At 50.4% G+C, this 25,501-nt stretch overlaps 4 protein-coding genes across 8 annotated transcripts in view; 2 read left to right on the top strand and 2 right to left on the bottom strand.

The window, feature by feature from the left end:
* On the bottom strand, positions 6,712-9,600 carry LOC110402684. Its single transcript, XM_021405043.1, has 4 exons — positions 9,562-9,600; positions 9,179-9,389; positions 8,782-8,844; positions 6,712-7,103 (listed from the first exon to the last, which is right to left on the bottom strand). The coding sequence occupies exons 1-4, from the start codon at positions 9,598-9,600 to the stop codon at positions 6,712-6,714; spliced, it is 705 nt and encodes a 234-aa protein (XP_021260718.1).
* Positions 12,258-16,544, bottom strand: TYW3 (tRNA-yW synthesizing protein 3 homolog). The gene is made up of 6 exons (XM_021405231.1): positions 16,352-16,544; positions 16,182-16,265; positions 14,801-14,899; positions 13,894-13,965; positions 13,457-13,590; positions 12,258-12,663 (listed from the first exon to the last, which is right to left on the bottom strand). Exons 1-6 carry the CDS (start codon positions 16,523-16,525, stop codon positions 12,441-12,443), a joined length of 786 nt encoding a protein of 261 aa, XP_021260906.1. The 5' UTR covers positions 16,526-16,544; the 3' UTR covers positions 12,258-12,440.
* The window catches only part of CRYZ (crystallin zeta), a 9,494-nt gene continuing 669 nt past the window's right edge, over positions 16,677-25,501 (top strand). The window contains exons 1-9 of one of the 2 annotated variants that reach the window (XM_021405230.1): positions 16,677-16,811; positions 17,129-17,253; positions 17,560-17,712; positions 18,252-18,415; positions 19,187-19,238; positions 21,135-21,284; positions 21,598-21,699; positions 21,793-21,888; positions 22,151-22,297. In XM_021405230.1, coding sequence (XP_021260905.1) covers positions 17,137-17,253; positions 17,560-17,712; positions 18,252-18,415; positions 19,187-19,238; positions 21,135-21,284; positions 21,598-21,699; positions 21,793-21,888; positions 22,151-22,297 — 981 coding nt within the window. In that variant the 5' untranslated portion in view covers positions 16,677-16,811; positions 17,129-17,136. Of the gene's footprint in view, positions 16,812-17,128; positions 17,254-17,559; positions 17,713-18,251; positions 18,416-19,186; positions 19,239-21,134; positions 21,285-21,597; positions 21,700-21,792; positions 21,889-22,150; positions 22,574-25,501 lie in introns of those variants that run through there. The other variant, XM_021405229.1, reaches the window with a different exon arrangement.
* The window catches only part of ERICH3 (glutamate rich 3), a 23,581-nt gene continuing 20,843 nt past the window's right edge, over positions 22,764-25,501 (top strand). For 3 of the 4 annotated variants that reach the window (XM_021405227.1, XM_021405226.1, XM_021405225.1), the window contains exon 1: positions 22,998-23,151. In XM_021405227.1, the coding sequence (XP_021260902.1) occupies positions 23,132-23,151 (20 nt within the window). In that variant the 5' untranslated portion in view covers positions 22,998-23,131. Of the gene's footprint in view, positions 23,152-25,501 lie in introns of all 4 variants that reach the window. The other variant, XM_021405228.1, reaches the window with a different exon arrangement.

Genomic DNA, 25,501 nt, shown 5'->3' with positions numbered 1-25,501 from the left:
TTGTAAACTCCTTTCTGGATGACAAGAGCAAGAACAAAAAGCAGATTCTGAATTTGTCAGATGCTCATTCATGTTTGGCTGGCGAAAACAACGGAACAGCCACTTCTTTTGAACTTGGTTGTAGGTGTATACAATGAGCTCATGTATATCCAGGTGCAGTCATTAAGGAAACATTTGATATTGATATGTCCCTTGAACTACACATGCTGGTGCTAGAAAGTATGTTATTTAATGTAAGTGTAAATACCAGACAAGAAAAGGGGCTGCTCTTCATAGCTTGGGAAACCGTATACGATGATAAATGCAATGAACCGTTTCATCCAGTTGTTAGTGCTGAGAACGAGTGTTGAATAAAGAAATGACTTTGGTTTGGGCTAAGCAAAATGTCAGCATAGCATTGGCAATGAAGACAGGCAGACAGGCTTCCTCCTGCAGTCCAGATTCATCGATTTCAACACTGTAAAGTAGAAACGCAGATTTCTTGCAGTATTTTGTATCTCTCTCTCTCTCTTTTTTTTTTTAATGATTTCCAACTTTTTATAGCCTTTGTAAGCTGGTAAAGAATTAAGGCAGTGAATAGCCAACCTTTGCTGTAGTGTGAAGTGTCAGGGGCATTAGAGCAGTTTAATGTATTTGTGGGGGGAATTAGATGTCAGATATTGCTCAGCAAAGCTTCGGGCTGCACTCTGCTATCCACGGATGTTTATCCTGCAAAAGGGACAGAAAATCTTCTCAGATTTGGAACGCTTTGTTTAAGGGTGCTCTTCGGTTTCTCAGCTTCTACTATTGAAGACGTCCTCTCACAAATATTGTCTAAAATTCTTCCATTCACATTTTCATTGACAAACTTAGCTCTTGAAATGTATCGATCATCTCTCTGAAGTTCCTTTGTCAAGGACCAGAAATAAATTACCCTAGGTCAAGTTCTGTTTATACAGTGGGCTGTTCCTGCAGAATTACCTTCTTGACTTAATAGCTTCCTTTTGGATGACATTTCTCTAAGAAAGAAGACAAATTGTCTGAGGTCAGCTTGCAGATCAGCTCAGAGTGTAGGAGGAAATTGCAGCTGATCAGCTAAATGCACGGCTGTGCCCGGCAGTGCAGGCAGCACACTGCTGCTCCGCGGCATGCACCGTGGGAGCGCCGACCCTGCCCAGCCACACACTGATTTTGGCTGTTGTTTTCCCTCTTTTTCTCTTTTCTTCTCCTCTCTATACTTTGTCCAGTTCAGACCGTTCTCAAGTCTGACAGCTCTAACCGGCGTGGTGACAGCGGATTAGATCAGCAGAGCTGTCCTTCCAGCACAACATTGAAGCGTTCAGTGCTCCACAGACGCCTTGTGTTAACCCAGCCATCACCTGGCTGTGTCCGGAGCTGTCAGATATCTCTGCAGACGTTGCACAGTTATGTTTTCCCTGCACCTTCCCTCTTCTTGCTTCCTGCAGCCTTCTTTGAAAGTGCTGTCTGTATACGAAGTGCTGGGCGCTGAAACCTTGCAGCCGAGTCTGCTCTTGCAGCTGCACAGCGGCCGTGCTTTGGGGCTTGTTTCCTGATCGGGGCTCAGGACTGGGGGAGAAGGTTCATGGACCTGCTGCTGGTCCTGCAGTTCTGCCTTTGGTGAACTTGGTACTGCTTCACAAATATGTGCATAGGTTGCTCGCTCTGAAAGTCATGCCAAATTCTCGGTTACTGGTTTTGTTTTTTTTTCCACTTTTTTTCAACAGTATCATGCACATGAGATGTGCGTTTTCACCAGTGACAAACAAGAGCCTGCTTGTAAACATCTGCACCAGCAGAGGTGACGCACTGTCACTGTGGCCACTGCCACCTCTCTGTGCTCAGCATCCAATCTTCGGTCTCCATCCGCTTTCAGCACACATCAGTGAGTGTCAGTGGGTGCCGTTGCTTCTACGTGGAGGAATGCAGTGACACACCACTGTTTCAGATGCCATTTGGTCAGACTGTGCCCCTTTGCTGCCATCTGTCATGCAGCAACAAAACATAACGGGATATTGGTGTGAAGGTTCAGCCTCTGCTGCCGCACCACCAACATCCACTGCTGATGCTGTGGGCCATCATAATAACATTATGGCATTACTTTTAGAGCAGTCCTGGTACATAACAAATAAATATGATTGATTGAGAGTACATTTGCTGAAGCTGACAGCTTTTACTAGTATGAAATTCACGGTAAGAGAGCAGCCAGGTCTGCAGGCACTGACTGGAATGGCACCAAACCCGTGTGTTTTGAAGCTGTGCTTAAAGAACTGAGCTGAAACTTGGCTCTGTGTCTTTATCGTAGCACGCTGTGCCTGCTGGGGCAGGACTTGGCCTGTTTTGCTCTGCATTGCTTCTTAGTTACCGGCACTGTGGCTCTATTTCAATGTGTGCCTCCAAAGCACAAGCAGTCCGTATTTGAGGTGCTGCAGTTACCTTTTCCCTTTGCAAATTCTTCTATTTATTCTGTGCTCTACAGGAGAAGAAAAATGAAAGTCACCCTTTAATTAAGCTCTTTACCCTTTGAAGTTGTTTTGGATTTTTTTTTCCGTTGATGATGTAATTTATGTAAATAATCATCTATCTATGAAGGGAGCGCGTCTGTCAAAAGCTAAAATAAAAAACATCCGTCATTTTGAAGTGATTAACATTCTCCAGATGTTTAAATCATCGGATTTCAGGAGTTTCCCTTTGTTGTGATAATGATATAGTATCCAGAACAAGAATGTTTACTTTTTTGCATGGGTCAAACGCAGATTTTTCACAATCCCATTAAAGCGCGCTGTCTGTCGTAACCGAATGTGCAGGTGAAAGAATATGCAGTTATTATCATTTCCCTTAATTGTAAACTGCTGCTGGTAATCGTACTGTAAAACTGAAACAAAAGGAGCAGACTTGAAAGGACCACCCCAGTCCGCCGCTGTCATGGCTGTATGGATGTGGGTTTGCACGGAGATGGTTATCCGCCCTGCCAGCCTGCGGGCTGCCCTGCTGCCGGGCTGCCGGGGGGCTCGGGGCGCAGCGCGGATGTAGCCGATAATGTGAAGTGACAGCTCCGAGCTCTCGCCGTCGCGTGCACTCAGCTTGGGATTTCAGGGGGGAAATAAGGCGTGCATTCCTCTGTAACGCGAGGGAGCTCGTGGCTGATCAAGGGACCCTTGCCCAGCCTCTGCCTGTGGCGGTAACCGGAGCCAAAGGGCCCTGCTGGAAGCCAGGGGGGTTCTATCTGAGGAAAATGGCCTCAATGTGTATGAAACGGATCGCTTCCTTTCCCTTCTGCAACCCCTGCACAGCCACGTCCTGCCCTAGGTAGGACGGGCTGCTGCTGGCCAGGCAGTCTCCTTGCGGAGCTCATAGGGCGCTCCTGCACCGAGCTCTGGGCGCTGCTGGGCGGCCCGAGCCGCCTCGCTCCCTGCTGCTTGTTTGTAGCAAACGCTGCCCTGAGGTGCGTGTTCTTTTACAAGTATCTGGAAAAATAACAGATAATGGTACCAGGCAACGAACCACTGCTTCGCCCGACACCTCACTTGAGCTGAAATGTCAACGAAATGATTGTTCAAAATGTTGCATTTTTCCACTTCTTCAGTTTTCAATGCAACGTGCCACGTTGTGGGAACTTGATGTTAGATGAGGGAAGTAACTGTGCCGCTCTCTGCCCTGCCGCTTTCCCTGCATGGCTTGCTGCAGCGCTGCTGTCCTCTCGGCTGCTTCAAGCTGACTGTTTCTACAAGCAGCAGCAGACCTGTCAGAACTATGTTCCCCTTGTCCTACCCAGAACTCCCATTTCTCTAAAACTGCACTCGCATGAGGTCCGCGAGGGGGAAGTTCAGCCTTGTGCCAATCCCCAGTACATGCTGTGGAACACGTGCCTCTTCCCAGCTGTTATCTCATTCCCCCTCGCTGGCCTTTGCACCACTGGCAAAAAGAAAGTAAGTGAAAGTTATGTTCTGAGGAAGAGGAGAAGCCCTTAGATACTGTACATGATTGAGTCTAATTTTTTTTTCTTTTTCTGTCTGGGTTTTCAGACTTGATCTTGCCTCTGGCAACGTGAAAGAGAAACCTCCCTTAAATGCAGCATTCAAAGGTCAAAGTTACCCGAAGTAAGGTTTCTGCAACCAGTGGCCTTTGCAGGGTGCAGTTACTTGTCAGCGTACTTCCTTGGCATGGCCAAAATAACTCGTTAATGACTTTAAGAGTTACTTGCAAATGAAACAGACTTGCTCTGCAGCCAAAGGGAACAGCAAGGCAGGCCAGCTGGGAGGCAAGTGAGCAGCCAGGGCCCCAGTGCTCCCACCACAGCCACTTTGTGCTGCCGGCTGGGGGCTGCTTCCCCTTCCTCTGCTTCTGGACTGCAATTGCTTTGTTTTTCTGATGCTAAACTTGCTTGCATCTTTAGTTAGCATAGGTGGTAGAGATGGACAAAGGGCAATTTTTCTAGATTGTGTTCTGCTTTATTTTGTATCATTTTTTTCTTCTCTATTTCTATTGCCCTGATTGTAATGGATGCGTTAGCACAACTGATAAGACTGCTCATAATGGATAGTTCTCACTGTTGATTTCCTGAGCCCTTACCATAGAGAAGAATGGGCTCCAGCCTCCCCGGACGCTGTGCAGCAGCTTGTCCCCCTGCTGTCTGTGTGGGGTCTGGCTTTCTGCCCTGGGGCTGGCATGCAGCTCAGCTCTCTGCCACCTGGGGCGTGGGTGCTCAGGTGTGGGCACGCAGTAGAGTTGGTGTCTTAGTTTCAGCTGGGATGGAATTGTTTTCTTCAGAGCATCTGGTATGATGCTCTGTTTTTGGTTCTAGGGGAAGAACAGTGTTGACAACATGTCGATAGTTGTTGCTCCAACCCTCATGACGAGCCCTGTGGCTGCTCCAAGCCCTTCGATGGGTCCTGCAGTTGCTCTGGCCTTTTGGACAGACCCTGTGGTCACTCTGACCCTTCTGACGAGCCCTGCAGATATCATGACCCTCACAACCAATCCTGAGATCTCTTCAGTCCCCATGGCAAGCCCTGCAATTCAACCTGAGAACCGAGCAGTGCCCGTATCAGTTGCTCCTGTAAGCAAGACAAACAAATGTGCTCTGCTTCCCTTGTCCCCTCCCAGCATCTGCCTCAGCCATACATCTCTGGAGCAAAGCTGAGAGCAGTCAGGAAGCACAGTGAGCCACTAAAATGGACGCCTTCTGGAAAAAGAAGGTAGAAATGCAGTTCTTGGTGAGACAGCGGTTTTTGAGTGAACAAAACTCTACAGCAGCACCTGGACAGCTGCTCCACACGTGTGTTCCGTTGACATCTGTCATAGGAAACTGTCACTTCTCCATTTCTCATGTAACCACTGGTTTGTTGTGTGCCATGGAGTCCAGGCGATGCCCCAGCCAGCTTCAGCTGTCTTCGTTCAACTTCATACTTTGAATTAAAATTCACACACACACACACACTATATATATATATATATATGTATATATATATAAAGAAAGGATAGGGAGTTGGAAGAGAAAGGAAAGGCGTGGAAGGGGAAAAGACAAACATAAACTGCTAGTCGCTTCAAAATATCGCTGCTTGATGGAGGCTAAAAGGTGGCAGCTGTGCCAAAGTAGTGGACCCTAAATAGCTGTGCAAAAAAGAGCAAGGAGAGCTCTGATTGCTGCTAGTGCAGTAGTGAATGTGCGCTCTCAGCCTCAAATCAAGCAAGCTTTAAAAAAAAAAAAAAAAAAGACCCAATCAAGGCAATAATGGCCTCCACTTCACAATCAGAGAAGTGCTTCTACTTCAGAAATCCTGCCATTTATGGCTGATTGCTAACCCTGGCCTCATTTCTAATCTAAAGGGTGAGCAATAATTTGGAAAAGGAATTATAACAACTTCCCAACCATTTGGTAAATCGTTATTATTTTGAAGGGGTGTTGGGAGGCTGTTGCTGTTTGTCAGGTTTTTTTTCCCACTGCCGCTCTACCATTTCCACCACAGTGATTCTCACTGATGTCACACCAGAAGGAAAGTAATGTGCAGTGGAAATACATGAGAAAGAGAAGCTGGGAGCGATGTCAGATCCCAGGGCTGCAGTGCGTGAGCGGCGCGGGGCGCACTGAGGGAAGGGGAAGGCTCCCTCCTGTGGTCCTGCAGTGCTGCCCTGCATGGGGCCAGGGCTCGTAAATGCGTTTCCTAGGGAAAATCCAGAGTGGGAGGGTTGAGATCATGCATCTCCCAGCCCCGGGCCCGAGGAGTGCCCCGATCGCCCCAGGCCAGAGCGCAGGATCGCATCCAGCGCCTCTGTTCTAAGTGTCAGAGCACTGAAAAATAGATGCACTGTGTCACAGAAAGAAAGATGGGGACTTGTGTCTGGTGTCACCTGCATCGATTTGCCCTGATGAAATCGTGGCGGTGTTTTGGTAACGGCAGGCGTCTGTGAACAAAACACCTCTTATTTTAGCGAACTGAGGGCAGAATGGAATGTCATCATCTCTCTAGATGAATCAGCTCTGCGAGCTGATGTGAGATGTTTCGTGACAAGGACAATCACTGCATTTTGAAGGATGGCAAAATCTCATTCACTGACTCGGGAGATAAACGCAGCCACCGCCTGACTGCGGCCCGGTGCCCCGCTCCCTGGCTGCGCGGCAGAGGCATCTGATGCTGTTGTTGTCTGCCTGTAGTTTACATGATTTGAAGAGAGACCTATTCAAAAATTCCCAGTGACCCGGTGAAATCTGAGCTACTTATTGCAAGACAAAAATATAAAGCTCCAATCAAAATAACAACTTGGAATGTGTTTTATTAAATAGAGCTCATTTAATATTACCCCGGAGTGCTGTGGATTTGAAAGCACATTCTTGAATTTGAACATTCCTATCTTAGGCAATAAGAAGGAGAGGGAAAGGGCCGTTTGTAACACGGAGCCGCTCGGTCCGCGTCCCGACTCCCTGCAGAACCGTGCCGTTCCCGCGGGCGTTCCCCAGCACGGCGTGTCCTCGGCTCCTTGGTCATTCCGTGGTGAAGAAGGTGCAGGGAAAAAACGCGGATCCTGCACGGAGCCCTCCTGCCCGTTCTGCTGCCCTCGCTTTCCCTTCCCTGCTCTGCGCCTGCAGCATTTGAAGTGAGCGTGCCCTGCGGTGGGAAAACAGGACCTCATTCAGTCCCAGTGGAACCGAGGTCTAAAAGAATAGAAAAAAAAGTAGATTATAGATTACATACATAAACTCTACGAGCATTTCACTTGTAAACATTCCTTGATTTTCGCCGGCAGTGTTATGCAAATCTATTTAAGTCAGCAGCTGATAAAGGAGCGCTGCCGTCAGCGCTGGTCGGGGACGGGGGAGCTGCGCGTAGAGCGGCGCGGTTCGGCCCCGCTGAGCCCCGCGTGGCAGCAGCGCGTGTCCAGGACTCCTAGTGTCGGCACGCGGCATGCGCAGGACAAAGCCCAGGAGCGGCTTCTCTAAGGGAGCGATGGGGTGAAAAAGACTCCGCGATACGGTATGGGGCCAAAGAGCAGCCCAGCCACTGAAATGACATCGAAATAGCGCATCCTCAGGAAACTCTCGGTGAAAATGTAACGATGTTTGTTTGCTTTGAGACCTCACAGCCTCTGTAATTGGAAAGGCGCTCCTTCCCCCGGCCAGGGGCACAGCGCGCCGGGCTGCGGCCGGGGCTGCCCGGGCTGCGGAGGGAACGCGGATCCCTCCGTCAGAGCGAACGCTGGGAATAAAGCGAGGGCAGAGGAGTACGCCGAGTAGAAGCATCGCCTGTTCATGTACACGTTAGCGAGCTACAGCTGCGGAGCGCCTCGGGTTAAAGTTCCGGTATCACTTATGGCACTAATGGCGAATCAGGCTGCCTAGATTTCTAGTATCAAAATTACAAGCGCCATAAACACGATGCGCTGTCTTTTCTGGAGTTGTCTGTGCGCTTAATGTAGGACGGAAAGACGCGCTAGTGGTCAACCTTAGCGCGAAAATAAACGGAAGCCCCGAGTTCACTCTGAACGTCCCGGGGGAGGGCTCGGCCTCGGCCTCGAAGTGCAAAGCGGCCGCGGGCTCCGGGCGGGCAGCGGGCCCGGCCCGGGGGAAGCCAAGCAGGGCCAGGACCCGCCGGGCGGCTCCCGGGTGCCGGCTCCGGGCCGCCCGCTGCCCGCTGCCCGCCGCACTCGGCTCAGATGCGCGCGCCCCGCGGCCGCCCCGAGCAGCGCGTGGCTGGAGAGGGCAGCGGATCCAGGGCAACGAGCACACGGCCCCGCTGACGGGAAGCGCCGCCGGGCGGCCGAGGAACGTCGGCACGCGGGGACCGGGTTCGGGCTTTTCCGACGCGCGCGGATGCGTGAGGTCGCGGCGCGATTTCGGACCCGCAGCTCTCGGGGAGGCCCCGCGTCCAGCGCAGCCCCGCGGCGTTCTGAACAGTTCCCGGCGAGCGAAGCGGAAAAACGGACACCTGTCAGCTCCGCCGTGCACGTACCGCGTGCCTCGCGTCGCGTTAAAACACTGCGACGTTATACGTGAAAGCGCCGAATTAGAGAGAAGGAAAAGCCCGTCCTGCTGCACGTGGAGCGGATGGATCCGCCCGCGAATAGCCCGCGGTTCTCGCTCGGGGCCGCCCGGCTCCTGTCAGCCCGCACGGGACGGAGCCGTTCCCTTCCGCCGGGAGCGAGCGCGGGGATCGGCCCCTGGGGCACCGCGGGGCAGCGGTGCGGGGCTTGGCGCGGCTGCCGCCGGGGCACGGCGGTGTCACGACGGAACGGTCGCGGTGCGGGCTTGGGGGACCCGTCTCCAAAGGACCTCGTTACGGTACCTACCGAGCGTGCTCGCAGGTTGCTGGAAGGAACTTTCTCTGCTCGATTTGAGAGAGATGTGCTTTTCTTTTTCATGGTGTCATGCAGAAAATGAAAACAAAGTAGGATTTTTTTTTTTCAGTATAAGATTGAATAAAGTATTATACTTGCTCGGTTACTCTAAATACACTGCATCCAGAAGGCAGAACAAACGCTTACGTCTGATTTCTATGTGAAATTCGGGCATCCCTCTGTTTTAAAGTGGAGCCCGGGGCGCTTTGGTTTCGCTGTCCCGAGCCCGTCCCTGCTCACCCCGCAGCCGCAGCCGGGCAGCGCTCCTTGGGGGCTTTGCTTGCGTTTGGTGCGAACAAATTAAGCGGGCGGCTGAGAAGAATTGTGCACGTGATTATGACATTATTACCTGTTTTCTGAAGACTCCGAAATTCCCTTCCAAAGGTTTTTGTTGTTGTTGTTAAGGCACAGCGCGCTGCAGCGTTACCGTGTGCATTGCGTTCTGCTGTCGGTAGAGCAGAGTTCAACCTCCTCCTCAGTACAACATCTTGTAAAATCCAATTGCGGGGATATTGTGAAGCCGCTGTGTATTTCCAGAAAATGAACGTGCCGAGGTCTTGCTAAGTTTCCAGTGCATGCTCTATTTCGTAGAACAAGTTATTATAGTATTTTTTAAGGGCCCGACGTGTTTGTAGCTGCCCGTTGTTAAGCGCACAGCGCAGGACTCCAAGCAGAGCGGTGATGGGAGCGGCTCCTGGGAGCTGAGCTGAGCGGTGCGGGGCGGTGCGGTGCGGTGCTGCAGCGCGGGGTTTCACGGCACTGACAGCACATCGCGTCCCGCAGCACCCCGCGCCGCGCTGCACGCCCCTGGGGGCCGAGGGGCCGGCCCCGACGCTCTCCGCTTCGTTCTTCCAGGCTCTTGCAGGCGAACTGCGGTGCCCGGGCGCTGGGACCCGCCCGCGGGGGCTGCGGCGCTTCGGCCGAGCGGTGTCAGCGCGGGGCCGTGCTGCGGTGCGGTGCTCAGCGCTGCGCGTGAGGAATGCAGTGAAGGAACGCGTCTGCTCGCCCAGGAACCACGTAACGCGAAGCGAATGACGCCGTCCTTAGAAATGTTCCGGTATTTTAAGAAAGCGAAGAAAATGTGGAACTTGGGCTGAAATTTCCCTTTCGTTAACGAAGAGGCCTCGCGCACTTACATACGGCAAGGATTTGCCGACGGTAGGAACGTTTCTGCTTATCGGTGGCTCCTTCCCTGTGCCGTGAGCCCCGAAGCGCGGTGCAGGAGGTGCCGCTGCTCGGGTGCGCGCGTCCCGGGCGCGGGATGGGCCGCGGTGCCGCTGAGCGCCGCGTTAAACCGCAACGGAGCGGGCTGCGGACGCGGGGTGAAGTGCGGAGCGGGGACGTCGGGCCCGGAGATAACGCGGCGCTGCGCGGGGCGGCCGCAGGGAGCGGGGACGCAGGTGGCGGCGCCGGCGGCCGGAGCGTGTCCGGGAGGAGGCCGGGCAGCCGGGAAAGCCTCGTGCGCAGCGGTCAAAGCTTGAAGCGCTAAGTCCAATGATTCCCTGCTCTATTCAGAATCACGCGACTGTTCGGTTTTGTTGCCGTAGGGCCTCGGTTTATTGATTTATTTATTTTATGAAGTTCCTAACGGCGTCCAATAACCGGAGCTAATAATGAAACAGCAGTAATTAAAGCTCCCTTTCTCGGTTAAGACACCCAACTGCCTTCTGGACTCGGGACGGCTTTAGGAGGAATGCGGGATCGCACCGAACACCGCTCCCGGACACCACCGCGACTCCGAGCCCCGGCCCCGCACCCAGCACGGTGCCCCGCGATGAGCAGCGGCAGCGCCCGCTCCGCGCGGTTCTGTGCCCCGCAGCGTGCTCAGGGCTCGGTCGGATCTTTCGGCGCACGTTGCGAGAACGCGGCGCTGCAGAACGCGTGGGAACGGTCCGCGTTCGTTAACCGGCGCTTAGTGTCGTCTCTCGCGGGGCAGAACCCGCCCCGGCGGCTCCGCGCGAGCCTCCCGGCAGAGGTCCCCGCCCCGCGCCGCTCTGCGCAAACGCGGCCGTGTGGGGCCGCAGGGCCGGGCCGAACCGAGGTGTGCCGGGCCGAACCGAGGTGTGCCGGGCCGGGCCGGGCCGTAGGGCGGCGGCTGCTCGGACCTCCCCGCCTCGCCGAGCTCCGGAATCACGCCGGCGCGTGCACGCAGGCTCACGGGAACGCGCAGCAGCCCCGGCTCCGGGAGGGGCTCTCACGGTACGCCGACACCTTCCAGGCTTGGCAGTTGACCGAGCCGACGTCCTTTCGTTTCTTCAGGTTAATCAGCACCGCTGCACAGCGGTGCTTCGTCCCCTCCGCAATGAATACGGACCGCACCCACGGGCCTGGCCCGGCTGCCGTCGCTCACGTCCCGCACGCAGCCAACAGCCCCGGGCAGCGCCTCCGCCCGTGCCGCTGCCCCAGGTGCAGCCCGGGGACGGAGCCCGCCGCCCCCCGAGCCCCGCCGCGCTTCAGCCCGAGCCCGGAGCGGCACCACGCGGCACGCGCCGATCGGTTTTGCAAGCTGCCGCTGGACGCGAGGCTTTTTAGAATCTGTTTAAAGCCCTCCGGTCCTTTTCCCTTCGGCTGCTACGTATTATGCCACATTTATACAGTGGAACTAAAGCGTCCTCAACTCATAGGTTTATGTACTAGAAACGACAAGTACCCGACCCACCCCGTGAGCTAGGGATTGCCGCAGCAAACACACTGCTTCCCCCAGACCCAGTGCTGCAAGCCACACAGCTCCTAACTCTGTGCTCTGAGATTTGCAAGTGCCTCATTTTTTTTCTGCAAGATAAACTACCCCATGCACTGACTTTTCCAGTGCTAGGATACAGGAATATACAAACTATAGCACTGTCTGAAGCCCATCAGTGTCATCTGAGTGACCTCCTGCCCATAGAAAAACATCTCTGAGGTATGTACCACCAGCATGGTGCTGGCTGCAAGCTGCAAAGCAAAATACCACTCCATGTGTGCTGCCATGGGAAGTGCACATGACAGTGGGGCTGCAGCCTGAGCAGGGAGGCCAAGCAAGCAGCACAACCTGCTGCCTGCTGCCTGGTGCCAGGCGCAGGAAAGGGCCCAGAGGTGCTGGGCTGCATCCTGCACGCAGAGTTATTTCTGTGGTTCTTTTCTGTTCTCATCCCCAGCTCAGTGCTGTACCTCTCCTGACACAGTGGCTCCGTGTTGTTTTGAAAAGGCCCTCTGCATTGCTGCACATTGTTCTACAACACTCCGACAGGGACTGAAAGCTTCAAGGATAACAACCCCGGTTTTAGAGCTTCCCTGCAGGCCTAACCCCAGCACATGGAAGGGGAGTGCTTCATGGGAACACGGCCAAAGGCTGCAGCAAAGCAGGGAGCTCTGTGGCAGCCAGCCTACGCAATAAAAGACTGTTAATGCAACAGCGCTGTTAGGAACAAAGAAAACAACCTAAAACATTGAGGTTTTGTTCTTTATGCTTCCGTAGCCTTAAATCTGTTCACAATTCTGTTTAATTACCTTTTTTTTTTTCCTGGTAATGTCCAGCAGCGTTACTACTTAGAACAGAGCCATATTTGTATCTCTTATAAAGAGCACCCCATGTATTGTCCAGTTTGCCATTCGTCTTTCAATGGCAGAGTCTATAGCGTGATTCCAGCAAAAATATCAAGGCTGCCCTGGGGGTCATCCCCAGGCTCCAACTCCTCGTTACGATCCTCTGGAGAGCAGAGCACACCCTGCGCTCGGGCAGTCCCCCTCTTCCTCCTGCGAACATACACGGCCTGCGCCTGCCCTGGCTCTGTGGAGGACGAGCTGCTCACACCGCCCGCTGCTTCCAGGGCTGCCTCCAAGCCCTTGTAGAACCTAGGAAAGAGTCGTGCGGTTATTTGTGTTGCTGCCCAGGATCTGAAAAACTTCTCTGAGAAATGAATGCTTTTGTGATACAATCAAAACATATTATGAAAACCGTAACTAACATTGCAACGGCCTAGTCAATTCTGGAAGAAAATTACAACTGCGTATGAGTGTGTCCTTGTGTACACCATGCCACTTCTCCTGGTAATGCTTGTGCATTATAAGTCAATCAGTGGACAGAGATCCTCATGTCCCATTAAGACTCAGTTAATCTCACAGAACCCGTAAGGTGGCACCCCATTAAGCATCTGATGCACAGTGGCACTGGTGATCAGGTGCAACTTGGTCTTAGTGTCCTCTGTGCTCTTTGGCTTTTCTGCCTCTTTTGTTCCTTGCCAGAATAGAACCATAAAGACTCCTGGCATGTGTGACCTACACCTTAGTACTTTTACTGTTTCCACACAAGTATTTCACTTTGAGAAACTACACAAAGCATATAGTGGACTGAAGCATGCACTGCAATCTGAATACTGAAATAGTTCCTGAGTTAGAACAGCAAACGTTGCTGTTATCATTAGATAAATTCTACTCAGCAGCAAACGCAGCCTGCAAACTCATGCTGGTAACAGATCTTTGCTTCGATAGCTTATAGTCTTCTGAACTAAAAAAAATTAACTGAAATTGTAATTTAGACTTTAGGGCTGTGCTTTTTTATTTATTTTTCTTTTTACATAGCACCTCCTATGCATTTTTCACTTTCAGATTTAGCTGTCACAGAGAGGGTTGGTGTTATCTAACAAACCTGTCAATCCTCCTTGCGTTTTCCTCCATTTTCTGATTAGCCACATGCACCAGAAATTCAATATATTCTTCAGAGACCATCAGTTTCCCCATGTGGCTCAATGGAACTTCCAAGCAATGAGCGCTCCGGACAGCCTACAATCACACAAGCAAGGATTTCCCCAGAATAAGGTGTTTTTTTTTTTTATATTATGAAGGTTATTTAGGTAATATGGGCAATTCATTACAGGGAGAAAATAAACAAACAATTAAATAAAGTGACACCCACACAATTACTTAGCTTGCTGACAGCTAAAGCAGAATGTTATTTCTTTGCATAGCGTGCCTCATGACAGCTGTGTTTCACATTACGATTCAGATCGGTGCTCTTAAACATTTGAGGTTAACATGAATGAAGTGTTCCCTTACATTCCTTGCAGGTAAGTGCTAAGTACTTACCATCATAATTTTTCCTCCTCTGCTAACCGTAATGCCGGAGTTCTTGAACCCAGACTCAATAGCCACAGAATGCTGCAGAACAAATACATGTCTTTAACAAGCTGTATACACTTTCACAGCAAGAAGTAATTGTGGAAGCACTGCAATGCAGTTTATAAACTCAGTTTTGAAAAACCAACCAACCAACAAACCCCAAGCTCTTTTTCAGAACCATTTCCCCTAATGAATGCAGTAGCAGTTCAACCATTCAAATGGTTTCAATAACAAACCCACATTGTATCACAAATTCTTATGGTTGGTTTTCAAAGAACCGCAGTCAGTGGCCTGTCTGATCCCAGCCCATCAGTCCAGACAGGACACCCATGTCTCTGTGGGCACTGCATTGTTTGACTGTGATGAGCTCGTAGTCACATAGAGACACACAACACTTTCATATGTAAAGCTCCAGCAGTGCTGTAAAAGCAGCCAATCAACTCTCTTCTCTGTGAATGCAGGAGCAAAACCATCTTGCATTGCTCTCCAGTCATTCTGTAACAGCAGAAGGCAGAGGCACTGCTCCACGAGCTGAAATGCCAGAACCAGACCAGCAGCAATGTCTGAAAACCCATCACTGAAGCCAGTGGGAGCAAACCCAGACTCACCAGCTAAAAACGTTTTAGGAGCCAGCCTGCTTCCAATGAGAAGGCTACACTGGAGTTTGTTCTCTAGAAAGTATATTAAAAAAGTACGTGATGTAAATTGAACACTGTGTTTTCTCCATCAGCTTTTACTGCCCCAGTCATTAAGCATGTAACACATCTGGGACTACTTTCAAGTGCTGGAACTGACTCAGGAGCCAGAACCTTTACTCATGCAGCACGAAACGTCACAGAACAACAATGTCACATTGTACTTGCTGTAATTTTACCAGGAGCTGTGCGTCCCGCAGCTCTTGACACAGCACATGGAGAACAAATGGCTCAAACTTGAACACGACGTTTCCGGTGGCTTTTTCCAGTGCTGCCATCTGAAAAACATAGGCAATGTTTCAATTAATACTGGAAATACGTACCGTTAGTAGCAAAGTGATGAAAATCACAGCGTGTGAAAAGATCATTAGAAGTGCAGCAAATGAAATCCCAGCAAACCTGTTCTTTCAGCTGCTTTCAATTTTTCACTGTTCATAACAGACAGAAATTCCACAAATGCCCGTAATTCTGTTTTTTACACCGACTGGGTTCAACAAAAATTCATGGCAAGATAAGATTTCAAACGCCTTAATGTGCTTCCGTTTGTTCCTTGCACGTTCAGATGGATGCACACAGCATGGGGCGGGCAGAGGCCGCCTCGCCACAGCTGCGTGGCACCTGAGCAGTCATGTTGTCCTCACACTGTTCTTTACCAACAAACACATCTCCTTCCTGAAATGCACTCCTGTATGAGAACTGCTGAGTCACGGCCTGAAGCACTGATTGAGCACCTGGAGGAAAGACCCGGTCAGCCCTGGGAGCACAGGTGGAGGCAATTCAGTGTGAGCAGAAGGGCTGGAGCCTGGCTCCTCTTAGGCTTCATTGAAGGGCTGACTGCCACTGAGGAAGGATCTCTGTCTGGACATCCCTCCTTGGTGGAAGCTTTTCCCTGCAAACCCAGAGTCTTCTGATACGGGTGAGTGATCTATTTCCCTTTCTTTGTAGCACCTTGCTATTGTGCTGGTCCTTCCACCTCTTGTGTAATGCCTTTTCCATTGTGTTGGTCCTGGTTGCTACAAATCCTCAGCTTCAAAGCACTTTCTGGGATTTGGCTAATTGCATTTATGGCTGAGTGTAGTTGATCACATTTTTAATCCCAGTTTAAATAACGCATAGCTTATCTGATAAAGGCTAGAAAGAGAGAAAATGCAATGGTTGAAATTAGAGGTATAAAGCCATTAGAGAAAACAAGAAAAAGAGTAAAAATCAAAAAGAACCCTTCTTCACTGTAAAATGCAGGGATTTCCCTCGCACCGTTGGCTCTGCCAGGTGCTAGTGATGTTGTGTTCTGGATTTGCAAGGCTGGAGAACGCTGCACGGTGCCGCAGTGCCATTTCTCTGCCTCTCCTCGTTGCTCTTGCACAGAGCAGCCTGCAGGGCAGACGTTACCGTTGCCCGCTCGGACTCGCGCCCCGCTGGGAGCCGGGAGGGGACCGCGGTCACGCGGCACGGCCGCGCCAGAAGCGGCGGCTCGGGACAAGGCGGCGCTCGTTGGAAACGCATCGCTGCTGCTCGTTCGGCGCGAGGCCGCACGCCGCCACCCCGCGCCCCGCTCCTCACCACGTCGGCGCGGCCGCACGGCTCGTGCGCCACCAGCAGCCACCGGCAGTGCCGCTTCGGGACCGGGATGCCGCCGCCATCGCCCTGGGGCGGAAAGAAGGAGAGAGAGGGAGGGCTGAGCCGCGCGGCGCCGCTAAGCGAGGCCGGACCCCGCCGCCCCCGGCGCTCACCGCGGCGCCGCCCTCCGCCAGCACGAGGCGGCCCGCGCAGGAGCTGGTGGTGCAGAACGGCGCGCGCCCGTTCAGCAGCCGCACCACGCCCGCCGCGCGCTCGTCCAGCGCGCCCTTCCGGCTGCAGTCCGCGCGCGCCAGGCGCTGCGCCTTCCACCGCCCGAACGCCGCCATCGGGTGGCGCCCGCCTCCACGCGCCTACGGCGGCCGCGGCGCCGCTCCGACGGGAGCCCGAGAGGGACAAACCTCTCCCCGCGCGAGTGGCGCACGGAGCCCGCCCCGGTCGCGGAGGGGCGGTGCGGTGCAGAGCGGGGCGGCCGCCGGGTGACCGCGCGCCGCTGGAAGGTCGGAGGCGGCACCGCGTGCAGGGTGCCCGCAGCTGCGGCTCTCGTGGCTGAAGCATCCCGCGCTGCTCGGGCTGGCCTGAGCTGTTGCTCTTCTGCGCTCGCTTTAGCAGCAGGTGGAGGCGGGGAGCGAGGCATGGCGGGGTCACGTTTCCGCTCAGCGGCGCGTGGCCGCGCTCAGGGTCCGCTTGGCAGCGGCGTCGCCGTGCGGCGGTGGTTGTCTCCGCGCTCCGCCTCGTGCCCGTTAGCTCCTCTCACGGCTTGGGGACTCCGTGCCGCTGTGGGGTGGTTGGTTTTTTGTTTGTTTTTTTTTTGTATACAGGAGTGGGGCTCAGTTCGGTCAGCTGCTTGAGAGGAGGTTGTTTCGTGTCTTTGCTTTAAAGGTGTAGAAGCGTGGAGTCAATCCGTCGTTATGTTTTTCTTTTATCTCCAGGTGCTCTGATGGCTGCGGCAGCCTCGAGGGGCGTGATGAGGGCGGTGCGGGTGTTTGAGTTCGGGGGCCCCGAGGTGCTCAGGCTGCAGGCAGATGTCCCCGTTCCGGCTCCGAAGGACGGCCAGGTTCGTGAGCCCGAGCAGCCCTTCCCCTCCCGGCTGTGCAGCTGTTGTCCGCCCGTTTGTACCACCTAGGGCGTCACGTTCAACTCGTGTGTTGGTTTTTTTGCTGTTGCATTGGCTACGAGTTGCACGTGAAGGATTGCCTGACAGGGCTTCGGTTCAGCGCTGGTTGGTTTACCTCGGCCCGCAGCTCAGCGCTGGTTTGTTGCTGACTCTTGAAGAGTTTGGTTAAAATGCTGTTATCCTGTCCTATGGATTCTAAATTTTAACCCTTTTAAAATGCTATTTGGCAAATGTATTTCTTTATAGGTATTAATTAAGGTCCATGCCTGTGGGGTAAACCCTGTCGAGACTTACATTCGTTCTGGGAGTTACGCTAGAAAGCCGGCTTTACCTTATACTCCTGGCTCCGATGTGGCTGGTGTAATTGAAAGCGTTGGGGAACATGTGACTGCATTCAAGGTATTTTCACACAGCTTAAATTCATCGTAGTTTGTAGACCTGAGTAACTGTGAATTGTAATGGACGCTGGGCTGGGTGCCTGCCCGCTGCTGCCGGGTGTTTTTGTTGCCTGCGATTGCTGGCTGAGTGGTCGCTGTTGAAGGACAGATACCAAACTTGGTTACCTTAGGGTATAGTAGGAGTGTAGCTTTTTTCCACTTAAACAATAAAAAAATCATTTTTGGAATCTGTGGGTGGAGTTCTCTGATGTTCAGATTCATTGAGATTAATACTAATGGGACAGTAGGTTTGTGTGTTACACTATAGAGTGCAGGTTATATGCTCATGTAACTTGAATCTAAGTATGTGAAATCATATGGTTTGCGTTGGTTGCATTGATCGTATGCGTTAGCATTTACAAAAATCTTCTCTGTGGCAAAGATAATTGTTTATTTTTAACAGGAAAGCTTTTAGGAAGAGAGCAAACTTGTTCTTAATGTATATTAAGGGAGGAAGCAAGGGAAATTATTAATTTCTGTTTTCTTTTTGCTGCTTTCTAGAGGGGTGACAGGGTTTTTACCACTGCTACGCTCTCTGGAGGATATGCAGATTATGCAGTTGCTGAAGCTAATACAGTCTTTCCTTTGTCGGATAAAATGAATTTCAAACAAGGAGCTGCGATTGCAATACCCTACTTCACTGCTTATCGTGCTCTTTTCCAAAAGTAAGCTGCCCAATCTAAGCTTGTGCATTTTGCTTTTGAACTTTTAAAATATTAAAGCCAATATTTTCATTGCCTTGTAAAATTGCCTTAAGTTAAAGGTGCTATACTGTTAGAACAGTCAAATGATGATTACCTGTGAGTTACTGACAGCGTTTACCTGGGGAGGTAAATCTTAAGCCTTCTGAGGTCTGTTCTCTTCTTTAGTACACATCATGTGATTAAATGTTCAATTTTTTCAGTACTCGTTGGCATTCTAGCTAGGGAGGAAAAACAGCAATAGCTCTGATTTCTTAATTAAACTGACTGTGTCTTAGTGCAAACCCATCTCTTTTGTTCATGAGCCCCTGTACCACAGAGACCCTCTGTGCAGGCCTGTTTGTTGCTGTGGCACTGCACAAGGAATTAGAGCCAGGCTTGTGTATCAGCTGGGGGAGAGCTTGGATCTGGAAGTCTGGACTAGCTTGGCCGAGGAGGTGATTAAAACTAGTGTGATTTATTTTAAGAGCCGTAGCAGGTGAAGACCTTGAATTGAGGTGAACACCAGGATGTTACTTGCTGCTAGTTACGTGTTGATGTAACTGCATGTTACTGAAATTCATAGATTATGTGGTTTATTTTGTTTTCCTGTTTTTCCAAAGAGACTGATTGTACTTGTTTAGCCATGACCAGAATTGGGAATAATACTGCGTGTAAGATAAGATTTGATACACTGACATATAGTGGTTATGTACTGTAATCATCATGCCAATATTGTATGTTTTTTTCATTTAGAGGACATGCCAAAGCAGGGGAAAGCGTACTAATTCATGGTGCAAGTGGAGGTGTAAGTATTCTGAAAAGCCAAGTTATTAAAAATGGGGTTTTCTGTCCTTGTATCTGCCTTTTTTTCCTCTGTTCTGCGATTTCTGCTTACATTTATATCAGTAAATGGATTAACAAAAAAGTAAGTCTTTCTTTCAAACGCTTTAGGATACTTGTTTTCCTAAAGCAAAAACCTTGTTATCCCAAATAACCATGAAACTACCTGAGGGATCGAATAAGACCCCTTGTACCAAGCGTTCTGTGATAAATACCTTGCTGCAGCTGGAAGGTGAGCCAGAAGCTATGTGATAAATCTAACACCAGAAAGCTGGGATTTCTGATTATGTGCAAGATGTTCTCAGTTTTCTGGAAAGCAATCACTAATATGTAGCAAGTATGCATTTCTGGGGTATTTTTTCCTACCAACTAACAGCCAGCTTCTTGAGAGATACTGGAGTACATCAGTTCATGGCTGAATACTACTTGAAACTGCACATCTGGTTTTCTTTGGTTTTATGTGACAAAACTTTAGATCTCCGTCATGTGATGTTTGAGTTCATCTCGTCTCTTGTACTCTGCACCTTCTTGTTCAGCTTCTGCCGATGCACCAAATTGCTGCCATCAACTGGCAAAGTTTTATGAACTGTTTGTCAGACAGCAAAATGTTGGTATGATAATCTCACGTGGGAAAGCATTCTCATTCTAAGATACTAAAATGACAGTCAGTATTATAGCAACTTTTTTTCCCCATAGGCAAATGTAGTGTTTCTGCAGTTAATTAGTTTATAGGCCTCTTAAACGGATGTCCTGGCTTTGGTTTGTTGAGGAAGATAGCATGAATCTGTTTTTCTGTGGAGCTGTAACTTTTGTTGTGGGAATATTTGCAAAAGCAGTGAGGTAGACTTGTAGGGATGAAGCACTTGGTGCAGTGAAAAGGTCTTTGTGTTGCATCTTTTCTAAGTCATGCTGTTTACCGTAATTATTCTTAAAAACGTATATTCTTTTGAATATTTATCTGAAAATTAGTCTGGCTGTGAAGTGTTTTGGTTATATCTTGCAAGCTCTGAAGTCAGGTTTTTCTGAAGGCATCCCTTACCTGTAAGCAATGTAAAGCTGTGTGAGATCCTGAGAATTCAGTGTCTAAAGATATCGTTAAATCTGTGAAAGGTGCAGAAGTAGTGCTAGTGAGATTGTGCTTGCAAATCTTCTTTGTAGCATATAATGCTGGCATTAGTAGCAGGTGATTTTCTGGAGAGTTTTCTTGTCTGTATATCAGTATTAATTGGACCAATTTTAACAGACAAGCAACACTATATGTGGGTTCATAGCAAATGCTGACAGCTGTTTGTATGGAACTGCTGATTTATGGCCTGAAGCACTGATTGAGCACCTGGAGGAAAGACCCAGTCAGCCCTGGGAGCACAGGTGGAGGCAATTCACTGTGAGCAGAAGGGCTGGAGCCTGGCTCCACCCCTCCTAGGCCTCGTTTAAGGGCTGACTGCCACTGAGGAAGGATCTTTCTGGAGATCCCTGCTTGGTGGAAGCTTTTCCCTGTAAACCCAGAATCTTCTGATACAGGTGAGCAATCTGCTTCCCTTCCCTTGTAGCACCTTGCTATTGTGCTGGTCCTTCCACCTCTTCTGTAATGCCTTTTCCATGTGTTGGTCCTTCTGGCTGCTACACTGTTAAACAAGTAGACAACACAACAAGACACAGAACTTCACTATGCCTGTGGAAACATCCTTTCTTTTTTTTTAATACTATTGGGGTATCTTTAAGATAATAAAATTAATTACGGTATCTGAAAAGATACATGACCAGGCAAACTTTTGAAAGGGTTAAGTTTCAAGTCAGTGGTAAATGTTTCAGATTTAAAATGCAGAGAGTTGTGGTTGATTTCCTTCTCTTTCCCCCTCAGGTGGGAGTAGCAGCGTGTCAGATTGCCAGAGCTTATGGCTTAAAGGTTTTGGGTACAGCAGGAACCGAAGAGGGTATGAACATTGTTCTGAGAAATGGTGCTCACCAAGCATTTAATCACAGAGAAGCTAATTATGTTGACAAAATTAAGGTAAATACGCATTGGGCCTAGCTGATGCAGCATCTCTCTATTGATTTAAAAAAAATAAATTGTGAACACTTGTTTTTAAGTTTCCACAAACAAATTTATGCAGCGGCCTTTCAGGAAATCCCAGTGTGATAGTTTTCCTAATTCAGCATCTCTACATTTGCTACTGGCTATCAGCATTAGTACAAAGTCTGTAAAAATAAAAAAAAAAAAAGCAATGAACTGCAAAAACGTGTGCTTTCATTAGCATGTGAAATGTCCAGCAGCACCAAAACACCAAGTGAAGTAACTTTATAATATATTGTATTCTGGATAGGAATATACCAAGATGCAAGGAGTTAATATAATAATAGAAATGCTCTCCAACGTCAATCTGGCCACTGATTTACATCTGCTGTCCCATGCTGGAAGGGTAATGGTACGTATTTTCTCTCACTGACTTGGGTTTGCATGTTTAGCTGTGCAATTTGACAGTGATAACTTAAACTATCTTTTAACATGGCTCTAACAGGTTGTGGGCTGCAGAGGTCCCATTGAGATCAATCCCAGAGACACCATGAGTAAAGAATCTAGCATAATAGGAGTCAGTCTGTTTCTTCAAACTGAGGTATGAAAATAACACTTTCACTTTAAAGATTTTTTTTGTGACCTCTTCCTGTTAAAATAGTTGGTCTACGTTAAAAACAGGAGTGAAAGCATAATTTGACTACAAGTACTTTGTTTGCAAGTTCCTTTACATTTTGATTTAACCTTAGAACACCATAAAGTCTTCTTGGGTTGTAGACATTGATTTAACGCTGGCAGAAATGGTTGATACTTTGCTGAAATGTGAAGACCTCATGGTAAACGCTGCCTTTTATTTCCTGCAGGAGGAGAGGTGTGAGTGTGCGAGGGCAGTGCTGGATGGGATAGAGGCTGGCTGGCTGGATCCAGTGGTAGGCGCCGAGTACCCACTGCAGGAAGTAGCCAAGGCCCACACAGACATCATCCACAGCAGTGGTGCTCGAGGAAAGATGGTACTCCTGCCGTAAAGCATTTCTCCTATTGTTTTGTAGCTGTTTTAGCTGCACCTTTGCTTACACGATTCACTGAGTATGTTTTATGAAATGCATTTTCAATCAGGTTTCAGAGGAACAGCAAGTGCTAGCTTACATTAATTAATTACATTGATTCATTAGCAATGGCTTGCTTTTGTAACAAGCGAGGTTGGGCAGAGTTTATGGTAATTTTTGTAACTTGTTTTGGCTGATGTGGAAATAATAACTTTACTGATTTAACATTGTGATGGAAAACTGGTGTTGGAGAACATGGAATCTCGGCTGGGATCTGATATCACGCACTACTTGAAGTTACAGTGAGGCCACTGGAAGGCTGTAAGCAGTGCAGAATGAAGCCGGTTGTGTGAACAGATAGACAAAGCATGTAACTAGGGCTATAAGTTCTTCAGCCACAAAACCTGTTTCATTCATCTTTAGTCACAGAATTTACTTGGAATCAAGTATCTCAGTGTCTCCGGCCCTGGGTTTGGAGGGACTGAGCGCTGCCCCTGGGGAAGGCGCGGCAGAAGGATCCGTCTTCCTCGGCGTTGCCTCGGGCTGCCTGCCCGCTGCGAGACCCGGGCACCGACGGCTGGGAGTGTGGGGCGGGGAGCGGCAGCAGCGTGCCGGGGGGGGCCCGTGCCGTTCCGGCCGCACGGGGGCGCTGCGGGGGGCGGTGCCGCTCCGCCATTGGCCGCGAGGAGCCCGGCCCCGCCCCGCGGCGTCCCCGAGCTCTCGTGTCCTAGCAACGGCGCGGGACGCGTGCGGCGGCAGCGGGCAGCACCGAGCGCTGCCCCCGGGGCTGGCGCTGCCATGAGCGGCCCTCGGCCGGGGTGAGTGGGGCGGCGCGGGGCTTGGGGGGGGTCCCGGCTGCCTCCCCCGGTACGGCGCGGCCGGGCGGGGACCGAGGTGCGCTCCGTTCCTCAGCTCTCGCGGCTGCGGAGCTCTGCGCGGCGGCCTCCTCACGGCAGAGTCTGCGGCGTTCTGTTCCAGCGGGGAATGTTCGCGGTGAGGAGGCGAGAAGGGCTGAGCGGGCCGCGGGTCGGCGCGGCCTTCTGCTCCCGTTTGCAGGGCTGGCTGCGTTCCAGGCGGAAACCTGTCGCATTTTTTTCTATGAAGAAATACACGGAACTCCAAATGAAATACCGAACGCCTTATCCTGGGAGCTGTTCTTGTGCTGGTTGCCGCAAAGGGCACTCGTGCACTGCAGGCAGTGTCTGCTGTCGGTTCGGTTGTTGGGGGTCCGGGGACCTCCCTGTCGCTGCACTGATCTATCACCTGAATAAAATAGCACCCTTGCAGTTTTGTGGCCTTGAAATAAAGGAATTAATTATTGTTAGAATCTAAACCACCATCAGAACATCAAGTAATCTGCTGCCCTCAGTAAGTTCTGGTTCAGCAGTTGTGATCTTGAATGGTTTCTCTTAACTGCATAAGAAGTAGCAGACATCAGTGAATGCAGCAGCCCGAGCTGTGCCTGGTGCTGCAGTCTGAAGGCTTTGTGCCTGTAGGATTGGTTGGTGACTGTTTGCTTGGGTGGGCGGCTTCCCTTCTTCGAAGGAGGGCTCCAAAGCATATTTGCAGATGGTACAGCCTGCATCCTCGAGAGGCACAAACCTCCTTGTGTGGAGGCTGAGGATCGTTTTCTTGGCTTTTAATCAGCTTTCTGAAAGAAAGGAATCCAAGCACATCCCAGTTATCTTTGGCATTCCCTTCACTTAGCTTAAGCCTGGGGGCACCGAAGCAAGGTATTTCATGCAGGAAGCAGCAGTCTGTTCTGGGTGTCTGAATGGCTTGCAGCTGGCAGAACCAGTCTGTGTGATGAGATTGTGCTGCCTAGTGATGGTCAGGCCATTCCCAGTGAGGATTCATTAAGTCCTTACTTCCAGGATTTAATGCTCTCTGCAGAGCCTGACAGCCTGGTTTGGGACGAGGAGGGAAGGCAGGCAGGCAGGCTGGGTGCTGAGGCAGTCCTCTCCCGTACAAATCCTCCTCATGTGCCATGGAGTGCTGAACTTGCTGCTTGTGGCTGGCAGCCTGTGCTTCAGCATTGTGGATTTGTTCTGTCTGAAAGTTTTTGTCTACGTCCTTGGCAGAAACATTGTGTAATGCAGTAGTTTATGAAGGTTGGGAATATATCTCTGTCAGAGTGAGAACTGCTGGTTGGACTGGAGTGGCAATGAGCTGTAGTAGTAACATACAGCTACCTATGGCTATAGATCAATAACTATAGCTTTGATGCCACCTTAGATTATTTCTTTGGTAAGCAGTCACTGTCTTACTTGCACTGTAAATTATTAACCTTGAACTTTTGCTACTTAAGTCCAGTGCAGGAGGCCTACTGTGACTTTGTCCCTTAACTCACGGTGCATGGCCCTCAAAGTCGTTGTGACACGCAGCACTGGCTCTGAACACAGTGCATGATGCGATGGGAGCTGATAAAAACCAGATGCTGTTAATCAAACAATGGTGGCAATGGCAAAGCAATGAAACTCCCGTAGGCTACAGGGCTCTGAGCGGACAGTGCCTTGATTTAGTGGAGTCGCAATGATCCACTGCACGTTCTGTTCTGCTTTGTGTGTTTTGAGTCTGCACAGCTGTGCTCCCTGTGCTGCAGAACGAACCCTCTGGGCAGTTTCAGCTGTTGTGTGTTGGACTTTGGCACCTCAGTACACTTTTTTTTTTAAATGGCAAAATAAACTTCAGTTCTTCTGGTGTCTGTGGCTCTGTTCTGCCGGTTAATTGGAGTATTTGTACTTGCCTTATTAATGTGTTGCTTTTGTTAATGGGGAGAAGAGTTAGCTCCAGAGACAGTAATTTATTTCTCTGAATGGGCTGTGGAGGTGCTGCCCAGGCAGTGTGAGGTGGGCGATGCCCTGTGGCTGCCAGTGCTGGACGGGCATTTGGATCATGCCCTCCATGATGTGCTCTAACCTTTGCTTAGCCCTGATGTGGTCAGGCAGTTGGACAATGATCCTTGAAGGTCCCTGCCAGCTCTTCCCCCCCACCCCCCACCTTGAGGAAGCAGGAAGTTTTTTGTTTGTTGAGTTTTTGCTTTAGAAATCTCTGTGGTCAGAGGGGAACTGCATATTCTCTGTCACGCAGCCTGTGAAGCATTAGATGGAAGGAACCAAGTGGAATGGAAGGGAGCGGGGTTGGGGTTTCTGTTCAATCTGCAGTCGC

Source organism: Numida meleagris, chromosome 7 (genome assembly GCF_002078875.1).
Source record: "Numida meleagris isolate 19003 breed g44 Domestic line chromosome 7, NumMel1.0, whole genome shotgun sequence".
Lineage (NCBI taxonomy): Eukaryota > Metazoa > Chordata > Aves > Galliformes > Numididae > Numida > Numida meleagris.
The sequence above is the reverse complement of the archived record's forward strand: the minus strand, read 5'-3'. Positions and strand labels throughout refer to the sequence as shown.